This window comes from Pseudopodoces humilis, chromosome 8, assembly GCF_049639895.1.
Source record: "Pseudopodoces humilis isolate 2021_Gansu_Grassland_sample_001 chromosome 8, ASM4963989v1, whole genome shotgun sequence".
In the NCBI taxonomy this organism is placed as follows: Eukaryota; Metazoa; Chordata; class Aves; order Passeriformes; family Paridae; genus Pseudopodoces; species Pseudopodoces humilis.
The window spans coordinates 28,143,786-28,165,015 of record NC_142207.1 but is presented as its reverse complement, the minus strand read 5'-3'; the positions used below and the strand labels follow the sequence as shown (position 1 = coordinate 28,165,015).

At 40.9% G+C, this 21,230-nt stretch overlaps 1 protein-coding gene and 1 long non-coding RNA gene across 2 annotated transcripts; one reads left to right on the top strand and one right to left on the bottom strand.

Moving 5' to 3' along the window:
• The first annotated feature begins 420 nt into the window (after positions 1-420).
• On the top strand, positions 421-7,699 carry LOC148183870 (uncharacterized). Its single transcript, XR_015773154.1, has 3 exons — positions 421-528; positions 1,379-1,498; positions 7,446-7,699. It is a non-coding gene; the product is annotated as an uncharacterized LOC148183870 (long non-coding RNA).
• On the bottom strand, positions 5,216-21,069 carry GTF3C3 (general transcription factor IIIC subunit 3). Its single transcript, XM_014249191.2, has 19 exons — positions 20,933-21,069; positions 19,890-19,992; positions 18,621-18,814; positions 18,108-18,231; positions 17,411-17,602; positions 16,990-17,155; positions 16,335-16,482; positions 15,223-15,295; positions 14,130-14,216; positions 13,526-13,629; positions 12,755-12,926; positions 12,115-12,317; positions 11,469-11,570; positions 10,436-10,571; positions 9,531-9,768; positions 8,981-9,171; positions 8,193-8,317; positions 6,810-6,962; positions 5,216-5,896 (listed from the first exon to the last, which is right to left on the bottom strand). Exons 1-19 carry the CDS (start codon positions 21,029-21,031, stop codon positions 5,774-5,776), a joined length of 2,733 nt encoding a protein of 910 aa, XP_014104666.2. The 5' UTR covers positions 21,032-21,069; the 3' UTR covers positions 5,216-5,773.
• Positions 21,070-21,230: the final 161 nt, after the last annotated feature.

The window sequence follows — 21,230 nt, the reverse complement described above, 5'->3', positions numbered from 1 at the left end:
CCAAGCCTGAAAGAACTCAAGAACTCCCTGTTCTGGGGCACAGGGTGTGATTCTTGGGGTGTCCTGTGCAAGGCTAAGAGTTGGATTCGATGATCCCTGTGGTTCCTCTCCAACTGAGAACATTCCCTGATTATGTGAGGGGGAAGCCCTCTGAGGGGGAAGCAGGAGCAATGCTCTGTAGTGGCCACCATGGGCTGTGCCTCAGCCATAGCTGCTGCAGGCCCCTGAGGAACACACACAGAGTAGATCAGTCTTTCCTCCTTTTCAGCTTCAATCATTTCAGAGAGTCACAGCTGGAAGGGACTTCTGGAGATCATCTAGTCCAATCCCTCCCTCCGCCCCTTCTCCAGCCAAGGCAGGATCACCTGGAGCACGTTACACAAGATTTCCCACTCAGTCATTAGCCCTGTGCAGGCCAGGGTAGCAGGTGTGGGAGAAAATACACGGTGGATGAGCTGCGAAACATTGGTGAACCACACGTGCTGTTCTGGCTACAGACAGAAAAGGAACTGAATCCAAAGAATGCAGGTAGTAAAAGAGCGGGTTTATCACTTCCCTCTTCATTTGCACTTGGCACTTCATTTCCATTTTAACTTGTTCCCATTCCATTATTTCTCGCTAGTCTAAGTCACTTAGATCAGGATATTTGAAAAGCTCCAGAAAAGCTGAGTAAAAGCTTAGTAATACTATGCTACCAATGCTTTTACCATTTAGTTTTTACAGTGCTGGGAGTGATAACCACTTTCATACACTGGAGATCTTAAGAAACGCTTGGCTGCTAATAAGGTCCTAAAATCATACTGCGAAAACAAATTAGTTGAAACATCTTTTGAATGTGTGTCATTTGATAATCAAAGTCTAATTTCTACAGTAGTTAGTCTGTAACATATTGATATATTTTTTCTGCTTGACACAGAACTCTTTTGTCATATTCCTTAAGATAAAGAGTAAATCAATAGAGCATTCAGAATATTAAAAATGTCATGCTTTATTTGGTATTCTTTGCTAAGTTATTTTAATTCTGTCCATGCCTTCTTATTCTTCTACTTATTTTTTGCTCCTCTGTTCCCTGTTGTCAAAGGTTTCTTTCATCTCTCCATTTCTGTTGGCTGTGCTTCTAGGACAGTGGCCTTCTTGTGGCCATCTGGACAATTGTACTAATTTGAGCAGCTGATCCTAAAAATAAGCTGGTGTTGGAGGAATTTATGCCATTTGGACATTTTGCTTTTTAAAATCTGTTTTAGTGTTTCATATAATTGAAAATTTATACCTGAAGCAATTTATATACCAAGAACTTGTTGTTGTTGTTGTTGCTTTTTGCTTTGTTTTCCTACAAGGTGGTGACTTCTGTTCCTTTTCCCCCCTGTGTGCCCAGCAGCAGGTGCAGCTGATTCTGGCAGAGCTGTCCATCAGCAACAATAAACTGACCTGTGACCAAGTACCTCCCAGTATCCTATTTTGCACCTCAAAGGAGAAACTTGGCTTTTATTAATCTAAGGTAAGGTTGTTTAACATGAGCTCTTTGGGACATCATCTAGATCTTGGAGCACTTATTTCTTTTCTTTACTTATTTGTGTACCGACAAACATGTGGCAAGAGAGTTTTGTCTCAAAATTATCTTGAGTTCTGCTCATGCTGCCTTCAGGAGTCAAGATATATCTCTAGGATTTGGGATAATTAATTTGTTTAATGTGTGAAAATAGCAGAATGGCTAAGAGCCACCAGGGGGCATTGAAACAAAATAGACAGATCAAAATTGGACACATACAAAACTTTATTTAAAAAATTACTGATTAATAAGGAGAGAGGCGCACTGTGCTGGTAATGAAAAACAAGCAGGAAGTAAAGCTGTACTTCATAGTGACCTATGTCATAGAATTTGGGACAATGGTGGAAAGACTTCCAGCTTTCTTCAGACAGCACAAAATGTGTAGTGATATTATAAGAGAGCAAGAAAGCTGCACTTATGCAATAGTCCTGATGGTAGTGACAGTAGGATGTGACCAAGACATTGTACTTAGATAAAAACTAAATTAATTGTTATCTTGGAATTATTCCTATGGTAAGATAAATTAGAAGTGATTCCTGTTTCGTCTGCTATGAGACTCAGAGAAAACAGTTGCTCTGGGTAAAGAGACATTGTCACTTCCCTTCTGTGTTCCCCTTTAAACAATGCCGTTTTGTTTCTGCACTAAAAGCAAGCTAAGCTGTTTTGTCACTTCTTTAAGACTGAAGTACAAAAGCTGGATAACAAGATATTAATTGAGCATATGCACCAAGTAAACCTTTCAATCTCAGCTATAATCCTCTGGTGAAGAGTGAGGTGCACAGGTGGCCTTTCAACTAAGTGGCATTTATCATGCTCTAAAAGAGAAAATGTTTTAATTTTTTTTCTATAAATCACTTCAATTTAGTGGGGTTTGTAGAAAGAGCTTTTGTGACCCATAGCCTGTTGTTTTTATCAGGCTCAAAATATCTCTTATCCAACCAAACAGGAGTGTGGTAGCCAAGTAAATTGCCCCCCTATGCTGCTGTTATGTCACTGTGTGTGACATCATGCAAAACCACCACCACACCCCCTGCCCCCAGAATCATTTGTCCTTGCATCACTTCATCCTTGCACTGCTGTTTCACAATATCCAAACTATAATAGCTTGCATGGATTACTGTAGTAGGTTGGTGTGAAAATCTAAGGGATTAGATATTAATAGAGTATGAACCAGCATGAAGTAAAGTTTAAAAAAAGTAATAAAGGTGCCCCAGCCTCAGGTCCTACATGCTGCTTTATCAGTCCAAGTACTGCTCCATGATTAGAAAGAGATCCCAATAGCAAAAGAGTATTTCTATAGCACTTGTCAGGTAAAGTTAGTCTGCCCTCATTTTCTCAGGAGTTTGTGGCACTCAGCATCTGTTTTCCCCCTTTCCTATGCCTCTATATTTTATGCTGTGTTGGAGACCCATGTTGATTTCACCACCCCTCTAAGAGAGAGGCAACTCTTTTTCACAGCAGAGCAAGAGACCATCACAGAGCTCCTACTCCTATGTACAGGAGAAAAACATGAAGGGTGCGCTGTTCCTGCCCCTCACATGTGGAACACAGCATATGATCACTGTTCTCTGCAGTTCTAATTACACCACCTTACCTAGATCACAACTGGCCTAGAAGCAGCAACTCACCAGTGGTTCACATCTAAGTTTGACAGCCTGCAGCTACAAGTTCTGAAAAACATTGACCCAAGAAGAGAGCAGCTCCCAAAAGGAGGCAAAAAAAGCAAGGACATTCATTTCAAAGAGGGCAGCACAGAAAAATTACCTGAGTGGTATTTTGAAGGCTGTTATAAGTCAGGATTTCAGTTTGCTAGACTTCCTTCTGTTCCTTACACTTGGGGGTGGAGAGCAGACCTCCTGTTCAGGTTGAGTTTATTTCCTCCCCTTTTGCCAAAGGACATACTGAAGCAGCAAAGAATATTACAGGTACAGGAGAGTTTTAAGGGACTGTTCTGTACTTAGAAAAGGTGTTTCGTACACACTTCATGCCTGGTTGACATTCATTAAGCAAACAATGATCTGAAAGCTAACAGCTAATCTTTTTTCTTCTGCATTCAGCTCCATGTTAGTGGTTTATCTTCCCTTGTGCACACCCTCTACAGACACCCTTCTGAAAACCGTGCTTACCTTCTTTGGGTAGATTCCTCAGCCTTCTCCATAATTAGTTCTTGTACAGCCATGTAATTAACTTTTTAGAGATGCCAGTATTAAACTGCTAAAACTTCTTATTCAGCAATAACAAAGATTTCTCAAAGAGCTTTGTAAAATAGTGCATCTTTTCCCAGGAGGAAAAGCAAGGAGCCTCTCACCCTCATACCTCCCTGGACACAGAGGGCAAAGAGCAGGCCTCCAGCTCACCGCTGGAGAGGCCCACGTGAGCTGTGCAGGAAATGAGCTCATCTGACTGGTGATTCCCAGATCTGGGAGAGCATCACCTGCTGCCAGGAGACTCCCTGCTAGCACCCAGGTGTGGCAGAATCTGGCTCTTTACTTGATCTGACAGATACATGTGAATTGCTGAGGCCAGCTGCCAGGGCACCCATCTATAGAGAACCCCTAGAGATTAAAAGAATTCTTGTTTAAACCCTAACAGATGATTTGAATTAACTCAGGCCTCTCAAGTTGTCTTCTTGACTGAGGTTCTTTGCATTGTGAGGCTGATAGTAATTTTACTATTTGTAACAAAACAATTATTCTTTATTTGTAATTTGTTGATAGGCTACATGTTTGCTTTTATTCCTTCTCTTTCACCAGCTTTGGACTGAGACCAGGCAAAGACTAGTTTGCAGAGGGTTCAGGTGAATTACTGAAGACAGAGTCATGTGCCTGTGGCTGGATTCTGACGTGACTGGGGCAGGGAGGAACTGGTAGGACTGGTTGCTTATAATGGGAGATGATAACTGGGTCATGAGAGAACATAAGCTTTGGGCTATTTCAGGAGCATAGAAGGAATTCATGAGGTGTGTGATGTTACACCACACATCACCTTACCTTTGAAAGAATTAGTGGAATTTGTTCAACTTGTCCTACTGTGGAACAACAGACTGGGGAAAGGGTGGTTAGAGCAGGAGACTTATGTCATGATATGCTGCAGATGATTACAGCATGGACAGCTTTCAAGACCAAAGATCAGCTCAACAGCTCAACTTCATTATGGCCTGTTCTTCCGTGTACATATTGTCAGTACAACCTGGCTTCAGGACAGGTGGTGTTGCACTCTGATCAGCTTCAGCAGAGCTGCTCACCACCTCCTCTGCGACCCATGGCACTACTGTTCCTGTGAGACTTATACATGTCATTTGTGATACTTGTTTAGTATAGTAGGGAGAAAAGTCTTGCATGCCTCTGAAGCCTAGGGATAGCTCAAGGAGACTCTGGAATTGTCTCCTTCTGCTCCTCCAGAAATTTGGCCCTAAACTGTAATTTATATGGTAGGACTCCAGACTAATGCAAGAGCCTCTCTCCCTTGAGGCCAGTGGCTGCTCTGAGCACAAAGGGGTAGCCTCAGCAAACCTAAATACACTTGAGCCTCATTACATTGTGCTGCTTAAAATTAGATGTGTGCCTATGGCTTTAGGTTTGTCCTGTTCAGTAGGATATATGTTAGCTGAGAATAAGTAAAACATCATTAATCATTAACATCATTTTTATTATCAAGTTCAGAGAAAGAAAAAAGTTACAATGATTTAAATAAAAAAAGATCAATCCCCTTCAAATACAAAACTGCTAGGAATATGAACTCCTAGAAAACTCTGAATATTTTAAAGATCTTGAAATACTGAATTCTTCATCCTCTAGGATGGTTCCACATTATTGTAACTGAATGCTGCACATTAAAATACCCTCAACACCAGTGAATATGGCTTCTTCAGCAACTTCAGCGGTAATTAGTTGGAATACTGTACACTATACATTTTCTCCCCACCAAAAGCCCTCAGCTTTCACTGTTTGATTCCATATACAAGACTGAATATATTTAGAGTGTACCAAAGGAGAAGAGCTAAGAGCAGCCACTCGTGGGCACATCAGGGGAGTGTTCAGGACGACCAGTTCTCACCCACACGTGATACAGTGCAAATGGCAGAAGAAGTCCGCAAAGCCACAACACAGCACCAGCCACGTCTCTGACCCTCTGCAGAAAAGTTGTACTTAAAACCAGCTTCCCCAGCACTGCATAATGCAAAGGTCAATCCAAAGGGGTTCAATTCCACCTGCACAAACCTCATCACACAACTGCATAGGTATACAACATCTTCTGAGCCATTCTGGTATTCCCACTGCTCTGGTAAATGAGTGACAAGTTAAAGGCAGTATCTCTTCTCAAGTCTGTTTGATCCGTTTCTATTCCCTGTAAAAATAATGATTAAAAAAAGTTATCAGTGTGCAAAAACAGTATAAAACTGAAACATGAGTAGCCATTACAGTGGAATTAAATTACATATTCAGGGCCAATAAAGGCTTTCAGCTGTATGGAAACAGAAAAAGTATTCCTTGTGCTCTCTCTCGTTAAGTAGTTGCCACATCATGTCGTTAATCACCAAAGTTATAAAATTTCAGACTCCAAACATTAGCTGTAAGTTAAACAGACAGCTTATAAACCAGCAAAGTACTACCTTAATTTGTCTTTGTATGCTAAGTATTTGTTTCTCCAACCAGAATGTGAATACTGCCAGCATCTCTAACAGGGTCACAAGACTGCTGCTCTGAACTCTCAGGGCTGACTAACACCCACTAAACACTTACTTTACCAACACTGCCCATTTTCTAAACACACTTGCAATGTTTCTACCTAACAATTCCACAGACCAGACTTGTAAATGTATGGCATGTCAATTAGGATCCAATACAGATCAATTAGAATTAAAATATGGCTCAGATGCAATTAGGCATTTCTAATACTGATCCATCTTGCTCCAGCATGCTGTTTTATAGCACGGGTGAGTATACAGAACTTCCAGTCATAATTCATTGCAAGTAATATACAGAAAGGTCAGCTACTTAATCAGGAAAAGTTGTTTGCAATCTTTTTTGCTGCTGCTTCAGCCTAATTTATACATCTTTGAACTTAACACATGTTAAGTTCATGTGTTATACATTATCAGGTGACAATCAGATTTGGGCTTCCAATGACAAGGAATTAAAATAGAGATTAAAGGAGATGCAACTACAGAGATTTTATGTACCTATTTTAACTATGACTAAGGAATGCTTCACATTTTCCTGACTTTATTCTCTGTCCATAACTTGCAAAGTTATAGTACCTCTAAGGTGAGGGGTGGAAGTTCAAGTGCTCTTTGGTAATAGTGGATTGCCAGGTGCAGCAATCCCAGCTGGTGCAGGCCACGGCCTAGGTTGTAGAAGGACTCCTGGCATGGTCCACGCAGATCCAAGTAGCGGTGAAGGAAGGAGAATCCCTGTAAGAGAAATCAAGCACACAACTTTTTACTCCCCTCCTGTGCATTTCATTTTGTTAGCATTTTGATGTGTGATGATTGTGCTGTAAACAGAGAACCTTCTTTCTAGGGACTATGCTAGTCATCAGAGAAGGTACTTCCTTCAATATGAGGAATTAGTTCAGACACAAGCAGCTAATGATCATAATTTAGGTCACTGTGGTTGAATTACTAATTAACTATCATAGCAGCATGAAATGATGTAAAAATCACCGAGTATAGTAAGCAGGAAATGAGAAGAGAGAGAGCAGGGAACTGCATTGCCAGAGGGTAACATAAATAGGACATTATTCAAGAATGTTATAAAAGCAAAACAGGGCAGTCCCTGTAAAAAAGGCAGGTTGGTTACAGAAAAGAAGTGGATAAAAATATTAAAATTAGGACAACATTTGCAAGTTCAAAATGTCTTAAAGTTGGACACTCATAACTGGTTTTGTGTTCCAGTACTTGGTGACCTGTAGCTTTTGTCAAGATTAGAGGAAGCTACAGTCTTCCAGCAATTTCAGAAATATGAAGAGCTCAGGATCCTCACCATATTGCGATGACTGAGCTCAGCAGCTACAGGAACTAAAAGGTACTTCAAGTTAATGAAAATACTTGGTGTAAAGTAGAGGAAATTACTTTCAAGATTCTATTTGGGACTACTAAGTCCATGGTTTGTAACTGGATCTCGCAGATTAAAAGAAAAACGCAAATAAGGAAGCTGATAATTTGAAGGTAGCTAAACTGGAGCTTACAAGATCTACAAATAGATCTTGGACAGAGGCAGCTAAAAGGGGGAAAGGAAGATGGAGAAATCACACTTTCCAGGCCTGTAAAATTTGATTCAAGAACGCAGTTTATGAGACGTATCTACGAAGGGCACGTGGCAGATTCCACTCTACAGCAATGCAGGCCCAAAAAAATTTGAAAGAAAATTCAGATTACAACCACCAAGAAATTAGTAATATTTTCACAAACAGCTGGCAGCTATTACCATCAAGGTGAGTAACAAGCTACCTTTACCCATAAGGAGAGGAAATTAAGACGGTGTAACTACAGTTCAAAAGCACATTCATCTGCACTCATGTTTTGCCACTTCCCGCTTTAGAAATGCCATCTTAATTATGAAAAATTATTTAAACAGAGTGTGTTGCAGCCATAACCATCTGCAAGACACAAAGCCAGGAAACAACAATCACACTGCCTCACCTGTACTAGAAGAGCATGCCTTTTCAGCACATATTTCTGAGAGGCCATGTGGATGAAAGTCAGGCCAATACAAAGACTGTACAAAGGCTCATCTGGGTTTGCACGGAAGGCTTGCACATACTGACCTAAAAGCAAATAAATGACGATAAATTAAATAAATAAATAAAGAAAGAAAGAAAGAAAGAAAGATGTTGGTTGTAAAAAGCATTCCTTAAGAAGGTAAGGGCAAGAAAGAAAATATTTGAAGTAGAAGCGTGAACTACAAAAATGAACAGTTTAATACACATACATCAAAATACACAGGAAAAAACAGGGAAGAAAATTGTGTATTTTCAGCATCCACTGGATTCTGAAGGAAGAATGCAGATTGTGATGAAAAAATGTAAGCAGAAAACAATCAGACACAGAAAGCAAACACAGTCCTTGCTGGGATTTAAATGTGACATTTGGAAGACTTGACTGAAAGCAGCAGGTTTACTTCAAAGGCCTGCTTAAAACATGCAACCAGCTGTATTTGCTGTTTAAATTGGGCTGGTTGTCATTATTATCATCATTAGCCCCCAATTATCTTTGCAAGTTAGTTATATTTGCAATGTGTGCTAATCTTGAAACATTCCAGCTTAATTTTTATTAGTAAAACCCTTCAGCAATGCTCTGATTTGTGTACAGAATAATTAAAGCACCAGACTAGCATTGTGAACCTATAATTTTCTGATGAAAAAAATCTTTCTCTTTTTATAAACTTTCACTTGTTCTATTTGTTGATATTAGAATATGAAAGATATTACCAAGAGCATGCTTGAAACTGCCAGACACGAAGGCATTGTGCCCATTGAGGACACACAGCACGTGATTGTCAGGATTTTTCAGCATCAGGCGGAGACAAAAGCGATGGTGACGGACATCCTGAGACTGCATAGTGACTTGGTTGAAAATGTTCCACAGCTGGGGCTTATTGACATTTTCCATGACCATGATTCTACAGAATGAGAAGTGTGAAAAAAATTAGTAAATGCTATGTATTATAAGATATACTGTATCTTCAATAAAATCTCAGCAGTTCAGGGATAACAAAGAACAGAAACTCAAAGAGAAGGTCAGTGACTGAGGCAGAGAGTGAAAAACAGAACCAATGGTTCTAGCAAATCAACCAACCTATTGCACTGTGCATTTATGGAATCTGAGGCTATTGGAAAGCTCCTTCAGTTTCAGTAGCTATCTCTCATTTAGCCAAGGCTGGAAAACATTGGTCTGCCTACTTAGCATCATCAGAAGAGTGAGTACAGCCTCAGTGGAGGCAATTACAGCACAGACTGCTCTGCCTTCTCTGCAGCCCACCTGATATAGTTGTAAGCTTTCCTGAAGTTCTTGTCCAGAATCGCGGCAGAGAGCCCAAAGTACTCCAGCTCCTTGCGCTTTTGTCTATCCTCGTAGAATGAGTAATATTCCAGTGAGGAATCCACAAGGAGCTCTGCCTCCTTGTACCGGGAGAGGTCACACAAGGCATATACAGCCTTCAGGAGGAGGTTCCACCAGTCATCTTTTGTCAGAACGCTTGTGAGACCAGCAAAAATTGCTAGAAATATTGGAGCCAGAAAGTTGAGAAAAATTAGAACAAGAAAGATAAATTTTTACAAAATAAGTGCCTACATCCCTCTGATCTTTCCAAAGACTGTTGTCTTTGAGTTGCAGCACTAACAGCTAATATGAAGTATTTACTTTTTCGTATTTTAAGGGCAGTTCATAAAACACCAGCAAAAAACACTCACAAAGTGGAAGCAAAGGGCAAGAAATACACCCAGTTCAAGCTGTAAAGATACTACATGAATGCAATAAAGTTCCTCTCCCTAATTTATCCAGTAGTGCTTAAGAACATGTAGTCTGGCTCAACCAAGCCTGGGCCAGCTAAAAAAAAAATCACACCATTTCTACAATGTATTTGTATTACATTCTAGATTTGCCTGTATGATACTTCCCCTAAGGAGAATGTTGGCCCATAAGATCTCTAGAGGCCCTTCTCAATCTGAATTATTCTGTAATCTTACTATTTTTCTCTGAATTGAGACTGTTCCCTTAAGACACATTATCTTCAGTTTTGCTGCCTTCTTTGCCCTAGAAATAAAGCAATGTTAACATGGACTGCATGGATTTAGCATGCAAAATAGGAGCATTTTTATCATTTTTCAGAACTATGGAGTTCACCTTGTTGCTTTGTTTTTAATAAACAATCTGTGATTTGTTACCTTTTGCATCGCAATTTGCTGTCTCTTGGTCATCATTGTCAGAAATTTTATCCCTCGACACCTTAATAAGATAGAGGTGTCTCTCTCCAGATTTGGAACTAGATATCAAACACACCTGAGCTCTGCTCATTGCTACCTAGAAACAAATTTAAGGGCAGCATTTCAGATTATGATATAACATCCTATGACAAAGGCAGCTTTATGGCCAATCCATCTTGCTCACGTTGCATCCCAAAACAGTCTGCGACACCACCATACAGCAAGGTCATCAGAGAGAACATTCCCAACAGGAATATCATCTCTGCATGGTCTCGTGCTCCAGCGCAAACTGGGCTAAGCAAAAGCAAGATACAAACTCTTCAAGCCACTTAAAAAGACTTCTCTTGGGATTGGAACATCCCTGGGTATATTGAAATCATGACTCTTTGCATAGAGGTATAAGAAGAACAATGCCTTTCTCTATCAATTTCAGAAGTTTGTGGATAGTCAGCTCTTCAACCAGTATAATACAATAGCCAAGGTGCTGAGCAGGAGGGTGAAATGGAGGTCTAAATATTTCCTTAACTCATGCCTATTTATAAATAAATAAAAATCAATTAACACAAAATTGCCACTACTGTATTTACTGGCTAAACAAATTCTTATTTTGTCCTTTCATCACAAGAAAATAATAAAGAAATTAAAAAGAAAATTGTTGAAATAGAAGCCAGTATCAACACCTCAAAAAAGCTCTGCACTGAGTGTTAAAAAGCCAAGAAGCAGCTTTAGAATTCAGTGGGTTTTAAGCACACTGAGAACAGCGAGTTGAAGTCACTGTATCAATAATTATACACACAAACACACAAACAGCTCTCTGTTCTGAACACTACAAGCAGGAACACCAATATTGCAGGTTACCTGCAAGATTACCATCTAACAAAATTATGAAACCACTTTATAAAAGCCTACTAGCTTTCCTCCTGAGTTCATTCATTGTTTGTCTTGACCGAAGTCACAGCTGTCCAATTTCTTACAGCTGGAGAGACTGGCTTACCTTCAGGAGCATGGCCAACATTGTGAGCAGCGTGTCAATGTAACCGTACATTTTGCCTTGGGAATACAACAGCGTGGAGCGATGCAGGAGTAGCTTTAATTCCTGGACAAGGGTGAACATTATTACTCAACCTCCTGCACAGAGTCAAGTTTATAAAACAAACAATTTTGACTCGGTACAGTACTAATAGGATTGTAAAAGCTTCCAGAAAGCTGTAAGAATCTGCAGCAGCAGGTAAGCTCTTCCTAAATTACTCTCAGGAGTTACTGCTCCAAATTCTCCAATTTCAGAGAAATCTGGCATGACTCCTGCCTATGGTGACACTGCTTCTAAAGAGGGCATTCAGAACCTCTGCTTAAAATCAACAGAGGCCAAACTACATAGTTTACATGTAGCAACTGCTGATCAACTTGATGTAGAGTCGTGACTGGCTCTCAGTGGCCAAAAGCTTGTGCATTGCACAGAAGTTATCAGGTGGGACTGGGGCAATGCAGAGAGAATGGAGAACGGTCGTCAGGGAGAAAGTCAGGAGCACTTGTCCCTGATGCTGTAATGGTAAGCCTGAATCCCTGGTCCTATGCAGACATCTTCAACTACTTTGGCAGAATAACACATCCTAAATGGAAGCAAAGAGCACTTTACCCACCTGCTGCGCAGCGTTAGCATCCTGAGCCAGTGTATCTGGGTCATACATTGGTTCCAAAGCCTCCAGAGCTTTCTCAGGCCGGCCCAGCTGCTGCTGAAGTGTAGAAAGTGAGATTCTTGCATCAAGATGCAATGGAGCAAGACCAACAACTTTTTCATAGCTCTCTGCAGCACGCTCCATGTGTCCCAAAGCCTTCAAGCACTCTAAAAATACCATAAGCAACAGGAGACACTTAAGTGGCAGAAAAAGAAGGTTTCAAAATTTGCAAATAAAGTGACATACCTTCTTAGTAAAATCACCCCAAACATGTATTTTCAAGTGAAAATATTCAGATATATATGCACTGATGAATCCACAGCTTCACTTCAAACATCAGCAGCTGACACAGGATGAAATGTAGAATAGATGCTGCTTCACTTACATGAACATAAAGTACTTTAAGCTGATGTAAATTTCAGTGTATATGAAGAATAAAAAAATGCTCGACAGAGCTCGTCATGATAAACTTCATTCCACAAATACCAATTCTCATTCAACCAGTCAATCTAAAATTCCTGTCATCTTGGATAAAGGTCCCTGGAAAAGCTCAGCTTCATATTGTCATCTCTCAGTCCCCCATGTTAAGCAGTCCTCTTCTCACCTGCGTGCCGAAGCCACACAGCAGCCAGGTTGTATCGTTCTGAACAGACAAGGGAACTCAGGAGAGGCAGCGCTGAGTTGTATTCTCCAACATCCAGAAAAGCCTCTGCGACATCCAAATACAAGTCACCCACATATTCTACATTTTGTTCCACCAGAGTAGTCAAAAGAGGCTTTAAGGAAAACCACACAAGCAAAAACAATCAATGAGAACATTTCTTTAAGGCATGCTTATTGAAAGCTTACATTTTTATCCTATGGTTTTTATTCTATTTGCATTCTGAACTATAGTTCCTTTATTTAAATGTTAGTTTAGAAGTGAAAAATTAAATATCTGAAATTCAGAATTCCTGAAGAAGCCACATATTTCTATTCTAGATGCTTCACACATCCAGTGGGTTAAAGTGTCCACCAGTGAGGCGTGTCCTTTATGAAAGAACAGCCTTCAGATTTAGTATGGCTTTAAAACAAAGTGAAAATGTATTCCCTAGTGTTCAACAACTTTTCAATATGGTCCTGGGCCTGTCACAGGCTGAGACTTACTGTGCTTTAGTAATGCTTACACTGCATAATTCTAACACTGAGTAATTTCTAAGAGCAAAGATATTATTTCTGATTTATAGGCCTGTGAGCTTTCTCTCTTGGAGTGGAAGAGAAGCAAAAAGAATCTCCACAGCTCCCTCAACCACCTCAGTCTATGAAAACAGGAACCATTACTTGCTTTTGCAATTTGTTAGAACATTCCCCTCCTTGTGAGTTGGTTTCCACTTACACTGACTGGCTCCAGGATGTTCAAGTGAATCAAGCACACCATCAACTTGACCGTGATGTCTATGGGAACACCCTCAGGTATGCAGCAGCTGACTTTCTCCACAGCTGTGACAAGATAAAGAATTTCCTTCTGAACACAGAGAGAAAGGTTTAAGAAGCACTTATCAAGCACCACATCGCCTCCAGGCCATGCTCAGAAACTGAGAAAACATTCTTATCAGCTCTAGCAAGTGTTTGTCTGTCCTTCTCTTCCTCCTCCTCTATCTTTTCCAAGAGCTGGAGCAACGTCTTCCTACTGTCTCTGAGACTAATAATTCCACGTGAGGTGAAGTGCTGTCAGTCTGCATCAACTTCAACATCTGCAATACCCAGTGCAAGGGTAACTACTCCCCTACTGATATAATTTTTACAAGATGAAAACTGGATGGCTGGGTTAGAAGGAAGTTCTGAGTATGGGAAAGAAGAAAAGTACAGAAGAATCCTTTTCTGGACGAAGCCCTGTTTCTGTGCCTAGGAATCTCCAGCTGCTACATGATTGCAAACTGGTTCCTAATCATATGGTCAGTTCACAGACTTGTCGGAAATTAAAAAAATAAATTACTTACCTGGAGCACTGGATTCAGCAACTGGGTGACTCTGATTGTCAGTCACTGCCTCCTGGCTTTCCTGAGTTTCTACTACTGCACCTGTATCTTTTTTAAAAGATTATCAGATTAACCAGTAGGACCAGCTAAGCCAACACTTACTTGACTTTGAATCCATAATTGATTGGCAGCTTAGTCTGAAAAGTGAACTGCGTTTCTCTTGTTTTAGTTTGGTCTTTTTTTGTGTTATATTGTTTTGTTTTTTAAGGACAGCAGAGCAGGAAGCAGTTATAAAAGTTATAAAGCAAAATAGGGTGGAGAACCAAGGTCTATTTTAGAAGCTTTCTCTCAAAAAGTGGCACACAGGGGATAACTTGGAAACATTGTGTTCTAATTCCTAGACTCATTATAGTTTTGTTTCTTATAAATTACCTGCTTAAAGTCTCCATCAGGACAGTTCATAAATCAACTGTATTTTTCACCTGGTCAATCAGAGCAAAAAGCCAACAGAAGTATATTACGGCTATATTGGGCTTGGGTCAGACTGCTGAAACCACCACTTTAATCACAAAACAGACTATCTGCTTATGGGTGCTGTGTCCACTCTACAGCCTAAATAAACATTTCCAGATGAAATGACTTTGATAAAGCACGTTTCTCAAAGACAACCTACTTCATTAAATTACAAGCTAGTATGCCTATATTCCAGTAAGATGGTTAATAACAGATGCAGGACGTATAAAGAAAATTACTCTTAGGTCAAAGGCTGATATTCTTGAGTAAAGTTGCCATTTTTTTTAGAAGCTATTTAGCTGGTAGAAATAGCTGGTATGATGTAAACACACAGAGGAATGTTTAGAACTTTAAAAAGCCTCCAGTTGCCTGGAGAGCAGTCCTTGTCTTCAATGAGTCAGCAGGGCTATGGGGACACCAGAGTAACTTCTTACAGCAGGCTGAGGTCATGCCGTGTAACTCACTAAGAGCACCCACAGATTTGAATGGAGAAAAGGCTCTCAACAATGCAGCAAAATATATCCAGGAGTTGAAAAGGTAAAGGAAAGATGTCATATCACATAAACAGCAGGGTCACAGTAACCACTTGACAGCTACTTACCCTTTTTCTCCTCAGCTGCACTTTTTTCTGTTATGTTTTTTTCAAGTACAATTCCTGTATAATCTGTAATAACCTAAAACAGAAAAGTAACTTGGATAATTTCAATGATTTAAAGCCTAAATGGAGCAACCAGCCAATGTGACATTTTTAGACATCACAAAAGTTATCAGAGGAAAAGCTGCATTCATCTACCCAAGCAGAACCTTTGAAAAGAAACAGGGAAACGGCTCTGTGACTACAGTTCTGCTATATTGATAAATCCAGTAGCTAAACACTGCGTACATAAAATTGACTGATTGATGTTTAAGGAGGGAAGAAGTACAAAAAAGGATCAGAATTGTTTGCAGGCTCATGATCCTGTGCTCTGACAGAGAGCTGAATAAAATCTAAATAAATGAAGAAAAAAAGCCCTAAGTAATTTAATATCAACAAATAAGAATTTTTACAAGAAGAAGTTCCAGCTTACAGTGTCTTTTCAATCTATTTTTGAAAGTATGACAATGGCCAAATATCAACATCTTCCCTCTCAAAGCCAGACCAAATCAATTTGGAAATATGCCTCAAAAGTGAGAGTTAACAAATCTGGACCAGGTAAGCAATATTCTCTAATTCCTGATGCCTTAGAGTTAAGATGTATTGTCTTTCTGGAATGTATGCTTAGTGCTTAATGCATAAATTATTAGTTGTAACACAAGTCTCCCAGATAAATCACAACAATTTGCATTTGAGCCATCAGAGCATTCAGTGTAATGGTTTTAACCTTCCACTCGGAGAATAACCTCTGCTGGTATTACTCACAAAACCAGCCTGAAGATCTTCCCTGGCCGCTAAGATTATAGTCACTGCAGAGAAGGAGAGGAAGGATCCCAAAATTTCAAACCTCAAACAACATACAAATCTATCAGCCCTCAATTAATTCAATCCAACCATTAATTTAAATGCTAATTACTACAGAACTAATAGCAAGCAGTCTGTTTCTGCTGACCTCTATCTTTACAAAAGCAGGACCTCATTTTAGCACTGCAGGAACATAAACTATGAACATAAACCACCCATTCTGGCTGGCAAAGATGTGCTGAGACTGACACCCAAATACACTGAACTGTTCGTACCGCCAGAGCTTTGTCGTACTGCTTGGAGGAGATATACAGCTCAGCTGCAATGTTAACATCCTCCATGGACACAAGGTTCTGGTTCTTGGTAAAGGCCTCTTCCACTATCTCAATAGCAGAGGTCACATCATTGGCTTCGTAGTAACTCCTATAAAATACAGACATGAGATACCAGGTAATTCACATAGCTGATCATATGTAGTTTGAATCGAAGCAAAAGGATTTTCGTATTTCTCTTATTTTTGCTTATTAGCAAAGGTTTTCATTAGCAAGTAGATGTTATGAAAGACAATGAGAAAGGAAGTATTTTTCCTTTCCTTACAACTGTTGAAAACTTTTACGTACTTCAAATAATTAACAATTTTTTTCTCCCCTCTTAGTCAGGACATTACTGGAGTTTTCATCACAGTCTCCCACATTAACCTGCTTTCAGAAACCCCCACTAATAATAGTGTTATAATACATATCCTTGCATTTTTTGCTACATTTCCCAAACATGATGATCAAAAGACCTTAAAACCGTTTTGAAACAGGCGAGGAACAGCTTTCAACAAGTAGCTCACAAGGTAGTAAAAACTGCTGTGGGACATCTGCACACTTAAACCACAAAGCTCCTGTTGCAAAGCAAATCCCAGTGTTTGCAAACCCAGCTCACTTGGCCACGTCTCGGGCCAGCTGCATGAAGCGCTCCCCCTCGGAGGGACCCAGGAGGTTCAGGATGCGCCGGTAGCCATCCATGGCCATCTTGTGCTCCCCCAGCTGCTCGTACAGGCTGGATCTTACCCCCAGGTAGCGCACGTTGGTCGGGTCATACTTCAGAGCTACAGGAACAAGCAACAGCATAGGAGGAGTTCAGGAAAAGGCAATAGTGGGCTTCACATTCATTCCCTTGATTCGTGTTAGTGGACATGCACAAGGCATTTGCAAGGACATCCCATATTAAAGATTCATTAATTCAGAAAGAGGTATCAGAATCCCAGCACCCCGAAGCAAACTAAACTAGAAATAAGAAGAAAAAATGATTGCCATGAGCACCTAGCATTAATTTTAAATTATTAAAATGTTTGCTACGCTACCTTTTGTGTAGCAGAAAATAGCCTGTTTAATATTGTCCTGCTCCAGTGACATTTCTGCCAGTCTAACCCACTCCTCGGTATTGCTGGGATTTAAGTGAGCTGCAATCAGTCCAAACTGTAGTGACTTCTCCATATCACCCTGGTCTTCATAGACCATGGCAAGAGTGGAAAATGGCTCGTGAGCAAAAGGAGCTGTGAAAAGACAAAATGAATGAGTAAGATTTATTGTTTAAAATCCAGGCTGGAAACTAATAATTTTCCTTTCTCAAAGAACAGGTATCAGAATTCTATGAAACATCCACATGTGCTATTTAAATTCAGGAAAAAACTTGCACAAAGTTTCTGATTCCTTTCTGTAAATTACTAAACAGCCTGACTGAATCAAACAACAACTATTTATAGTATTATTCTACACTGCAAGTCATGCTGGTTATACCTTTCATCTTACAAAGACAATAAAAGCAAACTGCAAAGCTAAGCCAAGGCCCGTGCCTCTGCCGAACTGGGGTGCTTGTTTCTTTCTATATTCTATATATATTTCTATATTCACTACATATTCTTAATTCTCCTCCTTATACCCTGACTTTGCTTGTACCATTCATTTTCATCTTCAGTGAAGCTACACTGAACCCTCCTCCTGCACATGGAAATCTCAACCCCATCCTTAAAGCCCAGAGGTTTTCCCATTCTCCCATACCTTGTCGAATGATTTCCATGCACATCAGAATGGCCTCCTCACGCTCTCCTCGAGCAAATCTGATGTTGGCCTCTCCCATCAGACCCCTCAAGGCACGGGGAAGCTTGCTGCGAGGTCTTTTCTCCTAAATGGAAAAGGGATGCTATTTCTGCCCAAAGTTGAGTTGTGCCCAAATTCAGGAGACACCCTGCTGTGTTTAACACCACCTAACACCAAGCTGTTTAAGTATTAGCAATATTAAATGACCAACCAAAAGACTTGCTAATATTCATAGTTTTCTGACACTGGCAAAATTGATTTAATGACTTCTGAAATCTTTCAAACAGTGAAACTGTAAACTACAGTGCTTTTATACCAAAGACAGTGTAACAAACACCAGCATAAGCAGGATTATGCTACATGGAACAATTTTCAGGCAAATTTCTCAGTAAGCAGCTAAAAGTCACACAAAGTGGCATTTATGTACTATGGCCAAGGGACACGTGGAAGTTACATGAAAGTTTAAATACTTGCTTTCATCATTTTCTTGGTCTCTCGATTAAGAACCATCTCCAAAACAAAAACATCTCCTGCTGTCAGCTGCTCAGTAGTTTCTTCTTCCTCCTCTTCTTCTTCCTCCTCTTCTTCATCCTCCTCCTCTTCATTTTCCCCAAGCATGGACGCAAAGACCCGATGAACAGATTTACTGACCCCATCTGCTGTTTCTTCTGGTTGAGAAAGAAGTAAAATAGGTCTATGATATAATGAAGAGGAAATGCTGCTTCTCTGGACAAGGGCAGAGAAAACAGCAGCCCACTTGAAGCAGCTACTCTGTAAGAGTGCTGCTTGCAGAAATGCAGAAAAACTATTAACAGCCTCTTTGGTTTTAAAGCTCTGCATTATTCATCACCAATGCTTGGTACAGCCCAGCCTGTAACATCTTTTGGATATCTGAAATGAAAGCAGGAAGGAACACAGAGAATGAAGCCACAGTTTAATCAACATTTTTCTCAGTCCAGAAGAATATTAAGCAATTTTCAAGCACTGAGCTGGCCCACTGCAATAAGCTTTTCAGCTGAAGAGGCTGTAAGTGAGCAGAGGATTCTACTACACAACAATCCAGCAACCAATTTTCAGTAGTAATTGAAAACAAGATCTTGTAACCATTTCACCCATGACAACAAGTACCTTTTAACTTGTGTTAAAAAAATCCAGATTATTTGCATTTCTCTGGAAAAAGAACAGAATTTTTAAAAATAGGTAAGAAAATGATGCTAAGTACTCTGAATCAATATGCTTAAGGCATATATTTTTAAAAAAAATTCCCATTTTTTATTTACAACTTCTCATTATGAAGTGAACCCAGGGTTATAACTGACCACAGATCTATATACAAAACTCCAAATATGTAGGGTTCGAAGGTTTGAGGTGAAGGATTGGACGCCTGAAGATTTGATTTAAAAATAACCAAAGTATCAGGCAGAGACTGAAAAAGAAATTGATCATGTATTGCCTATATTGGAGAGGAACTTGGGGATCACACTTGGGATTATGGTTATTTTTTTAGACTTGGATAAGTTTGGTTATTTTTATTCTGACTTGGATATTGAGCATCTAAACACAAGACTGTTCCTACCCTACCCCCATCTGAAAAAAAGCATAATTGTTAATTTCTCTTTTATTTCAGTCCCTGCAGAGACCAGGAGGAGAAAAATGGAGCCAGTATTTTATGAAGTCAGTTATCAAAAGGTAAATGTTTCCCGTGCCTTTTTAAATACGAATGATTATGTTAAAAACACCTACCATCAGTTTCATCCTGACTTTGGGATTTCCCAGATGCTTTTCTGGATGAAGATGGGGCCTCTACATCTCCCTCATTTTCCTCAGCAGACGCATTTTCACCATCCTACACATACCAAAAAAATAAATTATTACCTCTATAAGTATTACCCATTTTTATTTCCCTCATTTATTTACAGTTTCCACTTGGCTTTCACTGGCAGTGCAAAGGCTGGAAACAGGTGGGATAAGCACTGCATTTTTAAGTGACTAAAACCTAGCATTACTTGCTTTCAAGATATTTATGTTCTTATCAATGTGGGTGACTCAGATGGTGACTGTTCACACTTCTTTTGACTGAAGAGACCAGTCCATTGCTTATTTAGTATTACAGTGAGGTGGGATGACATGGTTGACTGTATTAAAAAAAAATCCTATGTGACAGACAAATCCTTCCAGAAGCCTGTCAGTAACAAAATAGCACTCATTAATCCGGTAAGAAAGCTGCCCTGGGATAATACTTCTTCCACAACAGCCGAGTTCTGCTGAATTTGCTCTCTGAAGACCAAGAAATGCAGAAATTCAGTAGCACCTTGACAGAAGTACAGCAAAGTTAAAAAGAACTGCAACACTCCGACATCATACCTGTTTTCTTTTAATCACACCGCTTATTGTGTCGGACACAAAACTGTGTCTCCCCATATTTACTGCTGCCGAGAAGTCGGACGAGGAGCCGCACTGGCTCTCTCCCTTAGCTCTCAGATGCTGGTGGGGGAGCTGTGGCAGCATGATCTGGATGAGTTCATCCCAAACCAAGCACCCACAGCCGCGGGGCCGGCGCCTCCGCCCGCAGCGCCGCGTTCTGCGCTCCCCGCACACAGCGCCGCGCCGCCGCCGCCTCAGCGGGACCCTCTGCTGATCTCTACACAGAAACTCGCAACTACGTAACCGCAGAAGCAGAGAGCGTGAGTCCCTCCACACACACCGAGCAGCGGCCCGTGCCCTGCCAGGCGCTGTCGTGAGGGTGGCGGCCCGCGCCGTGGGGCGGCCAAGCGGGGCAGACTCACCTTCTCGCGGCTCTTGCGCTCCTCGCGGCGCTGCTCGAACTCCTCGAAGGAGATCTTCCCCTCCAGGTACTCGATCAGCTCCGGGCTGAAGCCCGACATGGCCCCGGCGCGGCGCGGGGGAACGCTGTGAGGGAGGCACCGCGTCCGTCCTGCTCTGGCGCCGCCGCAGCCCGCGCCCGGCCGCGCGAGTTCCGGGCGTGGCGGCCGCGCTCGGCGCTGAGGGCAGGCGGGACGGGAGGGACAGCGGGCAGCGGCGGGGCCACAGCGGCTTTACTGCCTCGGCACCTTCGCCACGGAC